Source organism: Notamacropus eugenii, chromosome 1, assembly GCF_028372415.1.
Source record: "Notamacropus eugenii isolate mMacEug1 chromosome 1, mMacEug1.pri_v2, whole genome shotgun sequence".
Lineage (NCBI taxonomy): Eukaryota > Metazoa > Chordata > Mammalia > Diprotodontia > Macropodidae > Notamacropus > Notamacropus eugenii.
In genome coordinates, this window is record NC_092872.1 from 155,518,505 (window position 1) to 155,532,759 (window position 14,255).

General features: G+C 36.5%; 1 protein-coding gene across 1 annotated transcript in view; it reads right to left on the minus strand.

Moving 5' to 3' along the window:
* Nucleotides 1–2,523: 2,523 nt before the first annotated feature.
* The window catches only part of SYNM (synemin), a 42,564-nt gene continuing 30,832 nt past the window's right edge, over nucleotides 2,524–14,255 (minus strand). The window contains exons 4-5 of the mRNA XM_072617039.1: nucleotides 6,919–9,365; nucleotides 2,524–5,986 (exon numbers count right to left, since the gene is read on the minus strand). Coding sequence (XP_072473140.1) covers nucleotides 5,645–5,986; nucleotides 6,919–9,365 — 2,789 coding nt within the window. The 3' untranslated portion in view covers nucleotides 2,524–5,644. The remainder of the gene's footprint in view (nucleotides 5,987–6,918; nucleotides 9,366–14,255) is intronic.

The window sequence follows — 14,255 nt, forward strand, 5'->3', positions numbered from 1 at the left end:
CCCTTCCTTCTTTGGACTAGAAGTCAGGGTCGTGAGTCTTTTTAGATGTTAATCAGACCAATAAGACTCAACTACTGAATTTTTTTTCCTCTTTTTTAGTTTCAAGTACTGCACAATACTGAGAAAAAAACAAAAACATACAAATTTCTTTTCATTTTTTAATAATGGGAAATGGAGGAAGGCAGTGGAAAAAATATAAGAGCACAAAATACCAGTTAGATGTATGTTGCATGATAAAAATACACAAATGCAACTCGCATGCATATCCTGAATTGGGCAAATTATTTTCTGATTACTTTCATATTAAAAGAAAAAAGCCTCTGGTAGCAAACCTCTATGATACTGTAGTTATTCTTTTAAGTATTAATCTTCATCACATCATCATTCATAGTTGCTGATCCAGAGCTGTGTCAGAGAAACTAGTGTTGTTAATGCAGACCTAAGCTTGGAAACCAAAGATTCTGGGCAAGAAAATTAGTTTATTATTTTTTAACTTTTAAAATCTGTGATTCTGTCTTAACTAAAATCTGCAGTACATATTTTAGAGCTGTGAAAATGTTTTCAATATTTTATATTCTATATTAGCTCTGCTATTAAAATAGACATATCCTATAACCGATCCTGTTTTTATTCATTCGACAAATATTTGAATGCTTACTGTGTGCAAGGTATGGAAATCCTATGCAACAAGTTCAGAATTTTAAACAATCTGTAAAACTTCACATATATATGAGAAAAAAATTCCCAAATTGACAGGTGTATTTACAGAAAATGTAAGTGTGAAATGACACTAACTGAATGCTGTGCACAATTAGTAACTTGACTATTGATACCCAAGTACAGTTGATAACAGGAAAGATTTCAAAGCTAACATTCCTATAGACTTTTTGACATTGTTGTCATCAGTTGAGATGACCTAGTTTCTCATGGCAGTATGGACAATGAGCTAAAATAATCGAATTATGACAATGCTTACAACATTGTGACTATTACTCTATCAATTCTATTGATAGAATAGGAGAGAATCTTCTCTTAGAATTCCAAATGAAGTGCCAAGGATTATAATCCCAATTTAAATCCTTTATTCATTCTGGTATATACATACAAGGCATCAATGGATATACCCAAGATAAAAATCAATTATTCAAGCCAAAGGAAATTCTTTTGTTGTAATTCCCTGGACACTTAAGGGAAAAACAAATTTCTACTTTGACCAGCAGATAATTGGCTATATTTTCCCATTTATCCATGACTGAAGAAAAGAATTACCTTGGGGCAAGAAGGGGACCTGGATATCCCCAATTATGAACAATTTGTTAAACAATCTTGCAGACATTCACAGCATGTTCCAACTGTGTTCTCTGTGTACACTTACAACATCCCAACCAGTCTTAGGTAACATTTTTTTTTAAATGGTAAAAATCTTTTGTAATGTAGAGGAACTGGATAATCAACTAAATGTCTTGAGTACATGCAATAGAAGCCAGGAACCAACTTCTTAAAGGGCTTCCATGGCAGTTGGAAAGAAAAGCATAAATCCCAGCAATTGCTTTAAAAATTATTTGTCTGGGTGACTAAATAGGTAATATAGCTGTAGGCTATATGAAAAATCTGTGTTGGCTTTAAATAAAAAATGTGAACTCTGAAGTGTCTTATGGAAACTTCCTTGTGGGTCCTCATGGAAGAAAATCTGCAGTGAATTCATCCTATAATATCACCTGCTATAAGAATACTTACCTTCTTTATAGTGGTTGTATTTGTTTTTGTGCAAACAGAAAGAAAACAGTTTCTTCACTGTCAGTGCCCACCACTCCCTAAATTCTAAGCCTTCATGGAACTGGCTGTCCTAACTGGAGAATCTGAACCCCTTTTCACTCATTTATCAATCCTGAAAAAAGACTGTAGATATGCAAAGCCTATAGGTCATAAAATCTTTTTGTTTTGTTTTGTTTTTTTAAACAGGGAACTTCGAGTGAGGAAACTCCTTTTATGAATTCAGTTCAGCACCCGCTCAGTTCTTAAGGATTTTTCTGGAGTCATGGAGAGGTTAAATGACATCATCGTCCACTGCTATCATCACCTGCAGCTCACACAGCCAGGATGTATGTGTCTGGAGCAGTCCTTGAACCTAGATTGTCCTAACTCCAAGTCTGGCTTTCCATCTATGATGCCCCATCTCCCCAAGTCCCGTTGTTATGCAATGGCTATAAGACTTTTTTTGTTTTTTAACAATGATTCCAGGTGAAACAGATGTTCCATCTGCACTCTTCTAAAAGATTTACAGACTATATTACATTTGATTTTGAAGTTTCTTCATGTTAGTGATTTCCCCAAACTCACCCCATTTGGCAGCCTCTGAAGTTCTGAGTAACTAACAAGTTCTGGCTCAAAAACTCCTCTTTTATGTTTGTTTATTGTTTATACACTATTCTGAAAATTTTTGAGACATTGGAAATCCCTCAGAGTACCTTTCACCCAAGCTGTGAATATTTGCTGCAATAAGAACATTTACATGACCACATGTGCTTAGTAAATTACTTTAATTATAGTTTAAGTAGCAATAAGAACAAAAAAATCTTTGAAAAGCATTCTCTTTGATATCAACATGAATGACCTTTCATTCTAATTTGGGGTCTAGTGAGTTATTTTACTGTTTGGTGTTAGATTTTTATTTAAGTCTTATCATCCTGATGTTTTTCCCTACCTGAATCTTCTGATATTGGAAGAGATACATAGGACTCATAATAACTGCTAATCTGCAAAACGGTTTCTAAACATGCTCTTCAGAGGTTTTTTTGTGGGTTCTTTTTATGTTACACTTCAAACACTCATATGTTATGTCTACATAGCGGCAGATAAATCAGTTGAAAAGTGAAACGTTCCATAAGTCAGTGTTGTGTTTTGCCTGAACATTGCAAAGGTGTAGTCTTGACTCATTTGTGTATATGTGTGTGTGTGTATGTTTAATGAAACTGATTGCTCTTCTGAATAAACTGTGTAGGAGTATTTGTGTTGCCTATACTAAGCTATTGTGCTGTATAGTTATACAGTTAAAATAGGCATGAAGTGTTCCTAGGTAATAAGGCAAAATAACAGTAACATTTCAGGTTTTGCCTGTAAATTGCCAACCCTGCCACTAAGGATATTTTCACTTCTTTGAAAAGAATATTTCAACTTCAAGAATAATATTAAACTTTTTAACATCTGCTTTGCAAAAGAGAACACATGTCCCTGTCATTTTAAAAATAATTATATACTTTTAACATGGTCAGCTAAAAGAGTTGTGTAAGTAAAAGAAGCATAAGGCAGAAATGATCTGTCCTCGCAATAAAACAGACTATCATGATGGATATCTTATGAAGAATTCTGACCAAAATTTTGATTACATAAAAAGTACAAACTGCAACCAAGATTCTCACACACTTTTGAAATAAAACTTTGAAACAGGGAATTGATTCTAGAATAGTGAGCTATATTGTCATTTAATTTCTGTCTACAAGAGAGATTGTGTGGCAAAATGGAAAACACATTGAGTTTGAAGTCAGGAGATCTGGCTTCATTCCAGCTCTGCTACTGGTTTACCACCTGGGTGACATCTGGCAAGTCATTTGACTTTCCTGAGTCTCATTTTTATCATCTACCAAATGATGGGTTTGAACTCAATGGACTCTAATGAGTCCTTGATGGTTCTAAATCCTATGATTCTATGTATATATATACATATATATATATATGTATATATATACACACACACACACACATCTCCAGTCTGTAGCATGGAGCATTTTCAATCCTCCGTCAATCCCCAGGGAGTTTGTACTGCATTATGACCTAGGAGCTGCTGCCAATTTCTTTCCTACCAAGACCCACACACACACTTTTTTTTTACATTCTCAACATAAGTTATTTACTTTCCTGAACAAAATTCATAATTACTATTTATTTCTTCTCAAAATACAAAAATCTGCACCAAGGATTTCTATTCTTTATTCATCTTTGAGTTTGGAAAGGAAAAGACCTGAGTAATGGCTTTGAAAGAGGTGTGCTATTTGATTGTCATTTCTTTAAAGTATAATATTTTACTTTTTACAACTACACTGCAGACCTTTCGCATTATGTTTGGTTTCCACATTAGTATTATTTATGTCACATTATATATGATGTCATATTATAGATTCATATAATATACCTTTTAGATTAATATCATATCATTTGACTAGAGCCTAGTCAGACTTCCTTCTACAAAAATAACAGTAATAACTCACATTTATATAGCATATTCTACTTCAAAGTCTTTTCCTCTCAAAAATCTTTTTAGTTGGTACATATAACCTCCATTTGATAGAGATAAAATTGAAATTTACAGAGGTTTCATCTCTTGCTGAAGGTCACTCAGCTAATAAGTGGCAGAATGGAGAACTGAACCCCAGCCTTCCAATTCCAAATCTAGTGCACTTTCTTTAGTACCATGCTACTCTTTTTTTAACACTTTGTTTAAACCTCCTCGTATTATAAGCATTTATACTCTCTAATTACATCAGAATTATCTTCGTAACTTTTATAATCCTTAGTGTGTATTTGATGAATTGAATTAACTAACTAGATTATAAACTCCCTAAGTGTAGGGACCATGTTTTGTTCATCTGTCTTCTCTGACCTTGCAGAAAATAGATGCTTTGTAAATGTTTGGAGTTGAATGTGAGGTCTATGAACTTCATAAAAGTAAAGAGAAGTTTAAGCATAATATGCCTTGAACTGAGCTTTTCCTATGCTAGAGTTATGATGGAACTGGCAGCGCAAAGCTACAAAAAAACATCTTGACTGTCTTTACACTCTCTGAACACCCCTAACACTGTATGATATACACCTCTCTAGTCTTAATTCCTTAAAGCTTTACAATACAGAACAGGCATACTGACTGAAAATATTGTAATAGAATATTTAGTTGGTCACTCTATAAATAAATATGACATTTTGAAAGTAAGGAAAATTGAAATCTGTTGGTTCACATCCTAGAACAGAATTTTCCTTTTATGGAAAATTAAATGTTTTCCTCAAAATACTGACCTCAACAACAATTTATAGTTATAATTCTTTTTCTGTAAAACTGTCTGCTCTAAGCCTAAAAGTGCAATGTTGTCTCTCACAAAGAGACTTAAGCTAATTGTCTATTTACCTAGAATGTTAGCTTATATGATATTAGCACATGCAAATGAATTAACCCTTAAGTGTTATTTCAATATAGTCACTCTTAAGCATCTTACTTACTGATAGGAGCTTTTTATTCATTTAAATAGATGTCTGGCATTTCCACGGCCAAGGGAAAAACTGACAAACTATCTCAGGTGATGGACAGAAAACTCCAGTTAAAAAACTCTTAAAGATTAGAGAAATAAAGACATTTTTCAAAATTTTCAAAATTTCAAAATATGTTACATATTAATATGACTCCTCCATGAAGGAGTCCATGAAGTAAATTTAAAGAGTTTGGAGCTCTCTTTTTTAATTAATTTGTGTAACAAAAAGGGTTTCGGTCAGCAATCTCACCTGGCGAATTCCTTTGAAAAATGATTCAATTTAAACTCTCAGTGTGTTGGTTAAGGTACTATATAAGATGCTATTAAAACTCAATCTATTTGAATTTTCAAAACCAATGTCCATCATTCTCCTCTTCCTCTTCTTCCTTATCTAGATAGAGGACAGCAATTTTCTTTTCATCAGAAATCACTGACCTTTGGTCTACCATTCTCTGCAGCTGTACTGTTTTATCAAAGGTAACTTGTTCACCACGAGCCTGGTGATCTTGAGCAGCAGAAACCTGAAAACTCACACTTGCTTCTTTGTCCTTTTTGCTTTCACTGTCTCTCCAGTCACCATCATCAGATGCAATGTGAACTTTTGCTTCCTTCCTTGTGGGAAAGAATATGGTAGTTTCTCGTGTACCTCTAGCAGTGCTGGAGGTTTCTTCTCTATTAGTCACATCCATCTGAAAAGTAAATGAAGGTTCTTTGGGCCCCAGTTTAATATGTTGTGTAGATTGGCTGCTCTCTGCTAAACCTTCTGGCTCAGGGATGTCACCTGAGCCAGTAAGTGTGAAAGTTTTAGAAATGGGTCCACGGAAGATAATTTCTTCAGTGGTTTGAGTTTCTGTGGGGCCTGAATGTGCCTGAAAGATTTGCTAACACTTGATGTTACTTCTGCCTCTGGTACATCTCCTGCAATACCTTCCTTTGGATATTCAGAGACAAATTCTTGGAAAATATTTTTGTCAGACCCAAGAACTTCCTTCTGACTTAATTTGTAATTTCTTATGGATCTGTTTGTGTCTGAGGAACCAGTTGTATGAAAAATGCCTCCAGATTCACTGAACTCCACATGATATGAAATTGGTCCATGGTAAATTATTTGCTCAGTTTTCTGAAACTCTTGGAGACAAATCACAAATCTTAAAGTGCCTGATTGATGTACTATCTGACAACTCATCTATATGAGAATTGTCTCCTTTGAGGCCAAATTTCCTGTCAGGGAGAGGGGCACTGAATACAATCTGTTCAGTATATACTTCTTTGGGGTCTAATTTAAGGATTCCCACAGAACTCTGGGTGCCTACTGATCCTTTTGTCTGGGAATGATCTCTGGTTCTTCCAAATTTATCTGGTTCAGAAATGGACCCGTGTAAAATGACTTCTTGATTAGTATGAAATTGTTTGGAACCTAATAAAAATTGTCCTAACGAGTAATTACTATCTTTGGAAAACTCTTCCTGACTAAGACCTTCTGTGCCACCCACTTCTTAAGATGTAGAGAGAAGACCTCTAGAAATAATTTCTTTAGCCAACTAATTTTCTTTAAGACCCAACTTAGAATACCTCAAAGACCTACTGGTACCTTTGGAGCCCTCTGATTACTCACACTTACCTCTACTACTTCTGAAGCAGGTCCTTCATAAAAGATTCGCTCTGTCCTCCGAATTTCAGTGGGGCCTATTTTAATATGCCTTACAGACTGGTTTATGTCCTCTAAGACATGTGATTGAGCAAAACCTCTTGGGCTGCTAACTTCCACAGTTGCAGAAACCGGACCTTGGCAAAAAACATGTTCAGCAGTATAATGTCCTCCACCACCACCATCTCTGTCACTAGAAGAACTGTACATTTGTCTACTGGCCCAACGCTTGGATTCAATACTGGAACCAGAAACTTCTTTACCATTTTTACTATCTGGGCTTTCAGGTTCCCGGGCTTGGTGTTTTTCAGAACTATCTAGAACTGCTGACTGTAGTATTTTCTCTACTTTGCTAGAGTTGTCTTTACGTAACTGATCCAGATCAAACTGATTTGCATCAAGAGTTTTCGAGAGATTGACTTCAGCAACAATCGTGACTGATCCACCATCAGTGGTTTTCTCAAATTTTTTAACTGAAATATTTTCAGTGTCCCCTTTACTCTCCTTAGTTAGGACAGACAGCTCCTCTCTCACACTTTCAGGGAGGCTCCCTTCCAGCTGCCCAATTGTCTCCACCAACTGATGTTTGGGATCTTTGGAGGAGAGTTCCTTAATTGAGGTCTGGAATTCGTGGGGTATTTTAATTTCTTTTTCAATGACAATGGTTTCAGTATGCAATTGGTCACCTTTTGGGTGACTGGAATCCACATCCTCTTCTGGAGAAAAGATTTCTGATGTGCTTGAAAATTCATCTCCAGGTAAATTACTTCTCTTTCTCCTTTTCTCCGTGCTCTGTGAAACTTCATCTTGCCAAGAATATTTGATGGTTGATTCTTCCTCAACGTGAATTTGCCCATACACTGAATCTTCATCTTTGTCATAACTCCCAGAGTATTCATCTGGAGTAGAAACAAAGTATCTCTGCTCTCCTTCGGAGTCACCTGCTTCAGTTACTTCTTCAAAGTGAGTTACGTTCTGATGAGGTTGCTCTGTCTTTTTAAATTGATTACCTGAGGAGATACTTGTTTCTTCATTACCTTCCTCATCACTGTAATGCCTCTCAAAGCCCAAAGACACATCATCTACTTCCTCTATCTCAAATGGCGTTGAAAAATCAGCCTTCTCATCAGTTACGTATGCTAATGGTTCTTCAACAATCTCAACATTAACTACTTTCGCTCTCCCTTCTCTTCCTTTCAGGCCAAGATTTATTATATCTCCTATCATGCTTTCTGCCGATTTCCCTTTAATCTCTACTTCCTTAGCACCCTTGCTTAACAGATGCTTCAGGCTGTCTTCATCTGAAACATCTATCTCTTCAAGCAATTTAGACTCCACAATGATCTCAGTCTTTGCCTTTCCTTCACCAGGAAGTTCCTTCCTTTCCATGTAAGTGACTTTTGTATCCAGAGAAGGACCGGCAGATGTCTCCGAGTCAGAAGGCTGCACAAACTGCTGAAGAATACTGGAAACGATATTTTCTGCTATGGTTTTTCTTGTGGAATCTTTGGTAGAATCAACAGCATCACTGGCATCTACCTTGAACTTCAACCCTTTCTCATCTGTCCATTTAGTTTTACTATCATCAGTACCCTTTTTCTGAAATGCTTGTGCATCTTTTACTGATAATTCTCCTTTGTCAGCTTGTGGTGCTTCTCCATGCCCTTGCCCCTCAAAGGTAACAGGTATCTCTATTTCCCTTTTTTCTCCAAAGATTGTAGTTCTCTCCTTGATCGATTCACCTCCTTTAGTCTTTCCTTTCCACTGCATACTTTCCCTCTCTCTTGCTTCCTTATCTAGTTTAGTCATTCCTTCCCATCTTAAATTTCTTTCCTCAGAAGCCTTCTCTTTAGAGTCAAACATTTTCTCTTCTTGTCGTGGTTTAGTTAGTTCTATTTTCTGTTTTCTCTCCTCTGTAGATGCTCTCTCCTCTGTTTCCTTTCCCTGAAGAACACTCATTTCATGGGATCGAGTGCTTGCAGATGTACTCATCCTTACATCTTTCTGTTGGTGGCTTGGTCTTTGAGCACTTGTTGATTCTTGGGTTAAATATGTGGTGATGCTACTTCTACTCTCTGTTTTCTGTCTGTCAGGAGTCACTTTTACCTGAGGTTCTGTGCTTCTTAAAAGGCCATGTGTTGTAGGAAGTGTTCTGTGCTCACTCTGATCTTTTGCGGTCCTTTCATATGAAGTTTCTTGTCGAAGAGTGGAAGAGGAAGAATGACTTGGACCCAGGAAATTCTTTCTTGGAGCACTTCCAGTTACTATTGTAGCCCGTGGTCCAAAGAATGTTGATCGATTTGCATATGGTGCTGAGATGTTTTTATTTGATGAAGTTATTTTCTCTCTGGAGTATATATTCCGTTTGTTTTCTCTTTGCAATATGGAATCGGTATACTGGCATAATGTATTCCTGACTTCTGCAGAAATTAAGCAAAAAAAAGTGCACTAAAATTATTACAGTCATAGTACTGTTTATCTTAAAAGTAATGTAATACCAAGAAAATCAATATAATGCTATTTAAATTAGGTTTAGTATTTCAAGGACAGTGACAAATCCTTACACTAAGATGATCTAACTACAGAATTTGCTGAATATACAGACTGTGTGGATTTTTCATTTACGTCAGGAAGGTATGAGAAGATGTGTACATTTTTGGGCTGCCTAACTGAAACTTGTAACTGAAACTTGTAGGACACTCATCTTTGTTTGGCTTAAAAAATAAGGTTACTTATTTAATTGTTTGTAATGTTAATTTAAGGTTAATGGTGGGTGGGAGAAAGAGTTCAAGATCTTCCCTGTCTATTAATAGGTCTCAATACCTTTTGTTAGTTTCTACTGAGGCACTGGGTCAGAGGGTCTGGCCCTCCAGCTCTGAAAAGTGTATAAATATTCTGAGGTGAGGTTTTGTTTTGGGGCTTACTCATTGGAAGTGTTTGTTTGGCCAGATGAGACTCTGAGGAGCTGCTAAGCAGTCCTCCAGCTTTGGAAACCCAGATGTTGGTTTTTCTCTCTCTGGTAACTATGTACTATGTTCAGACAGTTGGAGCTGTCTGTTGATCTGTGATGTATAGTCAGACAGTTGGAAGCCCTGTCTGTTGGTCTTTCTGTTTGTAATTTCTGCTTATAATTTCTGTTTGTATTTTCCCTGAAGTTCAAGGTGCTGACTTTTCCCTCTGAACCAAGTGAATAATGCACGTGCTTGATTAAAGTGATTATTGACCCCTCAGAAGTTGCTTTCCTTTTAGAAAAGCAGATCTAAGAGCCTGTACAGCAGATCCTCGTGTGTATGTCGGGGTCCTTGCTGTTACATTGTTCCTATAAAGTTGGCACTTTCTAGACAATAATAACCCAACCACAAAATGGCCCAGAGATTCTAAGGCCTTGTGCAGTTTTATTTTGAATTTGACAAATGGAACTGAAGTCTCTTACAAATATTCCAACTTTGAGGAAGTTAAATAAAGCTAAACACAGGCCTTAGTAGAATTCCTTTGGAGTCCACAGCTCCACAGTCATTCTACCTGCTTTTCTCTATGTGTATATACCCCATACAACTGGGGGAGGGGAGAGCTTTCCAAGTCCTAGCTAATATCGTGTAATAACAATGCTACTGAGCTGTTATAATTAAATTCAGCATTACAAATAATTTCACTGTGAAAAAATATCTTTCCTCAGTCATATTCTTCTAGCATTCATTTACTCTAAAAACAACAAAAAATGAAACAATTACTTGTGGGGCATATTTTTTGTGTAAGGAAAAATGTAGCAGCATTTACCAATTGTAATAAACCTCAAAGCAAAGGCATTGCAAAGAAGAAGTCTAGACAGGGTAATTTTTTTTTTATAAGATAAAGCATTTTAAATGGAAATAGTTAATTCTGTTAGGAAACAAAGAAACAACTCCCCCCACCCAAAAGTGACATTTCTTATACTTTCTCCACATTATTGAAAATGACTTTTTAGTCTTGATGTCAAAAGGCATAGTTAATCTGAATGAATAAATTTAAAAGGATGTTTCTTTTGAATTACTATGTATTCATTAAATCAAAAAATATTAATTAAGAATCCACTATGTGCAAATGCAAAAGGAACACAAACAGATGGGATGGCTTTGATAATTACATCAACTTTTCCTAACTGGGTCCATTTTGTTTACGTTTAGTTTTAGGGGGAGAAAAGCCAAGTTTTTCTAATGATAGGCCATTATATATCAGCCATTAAGTGGCATTATACATCTTCATATTTCTAAAAGAACCTAAGACAGTTTTTGACAAATTATGATAAACAGCTTAATAAGTACATTTCCAAATACTCCAGCTAAATATGCAGATGGGAATCTCTTTGACAAGGTCAGATCCTATCTCTTGCTAAGAGATTCGCAATCTTGTTCTACCAGGTAATGATAGTTCAGTAAAAGAATATAACCCCATGGTGAAGTCTAACTTCTTGAGGGGACATTTTGGGAAAAAGAATATAAGGTAACAGAAAGTTTTGGAAAATCCAACACAGGAAAGAAATGAGCCAAAAGTTTAAATTAGATAGGGTTTCAGACATAACATTGAGTAACCTCATCTTGCTCCAAAACAAATTCTACTCAGAAATAAGGCCAAACTTTCTAATCTAACTTCAGGTGTCTCATACATACACACACACACACACACACACACACACACACACACACACACACACACACACACACACAATAGTTTCAGTTCCATGTGCCTGTGAATAGCAATACCTCTCAGTGTATCATCACTGAATGAGAACAAGGATTTTTAGTTTCAGAAGTTTCTTTGGCTCCTGTACTTGTAATAGTCCCAATAGCCTAACAGCTAAAAACAGTGATTGAATTGAAATAATAAATCAACTCTTCAGTATCCTCAGTTTTAATTTTGTATTAATTTCATTCCACAACAACAAAATGAAGCCTCACTCCCTGATGTATATAGGATGTCCCCTCTGCCAATAACCTTTTCCACATTCATCACGTTCAAAATGTTTCATATGCTCCTTGGCATAATTTTTTAATCTGTTTTTCACAGAATTGGACCATTGTTGGTCCAAATAAACACATGTTATATATATCAAAGCCAATAAAAGCCAATAAGGATATGCACAGAAGCACATCATTTATCATCCAGGTGAATCTCAAAATATGATTTAATGAAAATTTCCTTTTTTTTTAAGTCTGAGAGCAAATGCTCTCATCCATTCTCTTCCTGTGTCCAATCTCAGAAGGTGAGGCTGCTCTCCTCTAAGTCAAGTCAAATATGTAACTCCAGTTGTACCCCTGATCCCATTCATTTCCATTTCCTACAGAACCAATCAGCCCCTTTCTATCATTTTCAGTTTCTTTCTCTACACTGTCTTTTTCTTTTGCCTCCAAACAGGTCCAGATCATACCTATCCTCCAAAAATAAAATTTCCTATACTTCTCAAGGTATATTATTCTATATCTGTCCACTGCAGAAATTCTGGAGAACATAATCTATATTCTGTTTCCACCACCTCACAATCTACTCCTCAACTCCCAGAAATCCAGCTTCCATCCCCACTCTTGCTGAAATTACTTTCTCTGATATTACATTACCTTCCTGATTGTCAAACCCCATGGCCTGTTCTCAGACCTTATCCTCCTTGACATTCTCCAGCATTTAAAACTGTTGATTCTTGCCCTGCTGAAATTCCTCCTTCAGTTTCCCTAACCCTAATTTTCCTGGTTTTCCTGCTGCCCAATGGGTCTTTTGCTGGATCATCTTTGTCCTCTTGTATACTAATTGATAATGTCTCCAGAAAGTTTTATCCTTAGCTTTCTTTTTTCTCTCTAAACTCTCTTTTACTGATGATCTCATCCACTTAAAGTGCTTCAATTATCCCCTCTATGAATACAACACCAAAATCTATACATCTAAGCATATTCTCAACTATCCATCGGTCACAGGATCTCAGGATCATAGATTTGTAGCTGAAAAGAAACTTAGAGTTCATTGAGTCAAACTCTTTGTTTTACAGATGGAAAAACTGAGGTATATAGAGATTAAGTGACTTGCCCAGGGTCACACAGATAAGTCACACAGATAATGAGGTGAGATTTGAACCCAGCTCTTCCGAGTTTTCCATAATCTATTGCTCTACCCACTACATCATGTTGCCTTGGTCATCTTCACCAAGATGTCCTGCTGAGACACCAAACTTACTATATCCCAGTCTAAATTCATCTCCCCTAAACCTCCTCTTAACTTCCCTGTTTCTATTGATGGCAGCATTATCCTCCTTTCTAACAAGACTCAGAATCTCATAGTTATCTTTGACTCTTCTAATTCATTCCCCTCATCTGGTCAAATGTCAAGTCTTGTCCATTCTGACTCCACAAAAGTTCCTGCATCTTCTGGTTCCTTTTCCATTCTCACTGCAACCACTTGAGAGGCCTTTTCACTTCTTAGGTAGACTCAGTGCAAATCTCCAAATGGGAGTCTAAAGTGTAGGCTCTACTCTATACTACCCCTCCTTCACAGAACTACCAATATAATCTTCCTAATGTACACATTCTGCGTATGTCAATCAGCTGCTTGAAAACCAGTGACTCCCTTTTACCTATTAGATAACATGCAAACTGCTTAGTCTAGCATTTGAGGTCCAACTTGCCAAATCCAGTCAAATTGCACCTCTGTGCAAGCACGCTGTGACTAACATGTCCATTATCTCCTCCTTTGCTATTTCTCTTTTTCTATAAGAAAGAGCACAGTCACTCCTATTTCCTCCCTAAAACTACTTATGATTTTCTTAGAGGAAAATTATTTCTCTCTCATCATAATGCCCTCCAGTGCTTAGACTGGTCTGCTTTTACCTCATAAAATTCTGTTGGATCAAAATTATTTGTATCTTCCTGTATCAGTAAGCTCCCTGACATACAGAGGGGGACCTGCTATCACAGATTCTTTGATCCGCTTTTATAGTTACCAGAAAGGGAAGCACCAATATCCGGATTTTCAAAGCCAAGGGGCTCCTTAGCAGCTTCCCAGTGTCTCATCTAGCAGATAAACCTTCTTCCAAAAACTAAGCCCCAAAATAAAACCTCACTTCAGAATCTTTATACACTTTTTACATACAAAGGGTATCACAACCCTTGAGAACCAGTGCCTCATTAGAAAATTAACAAAAGGTGTGGGCCTTCCTACAAATCTTCCCAGACTAGGTGGTGAAGATCTTCCCAGACTAGGTGGTGAAGATCTTCCCTAATCACACTATTCAATCAGAGGCACTTTATACTAAAACAAAAACAGTAAAAGATCCTACTTTGCTTGCCATC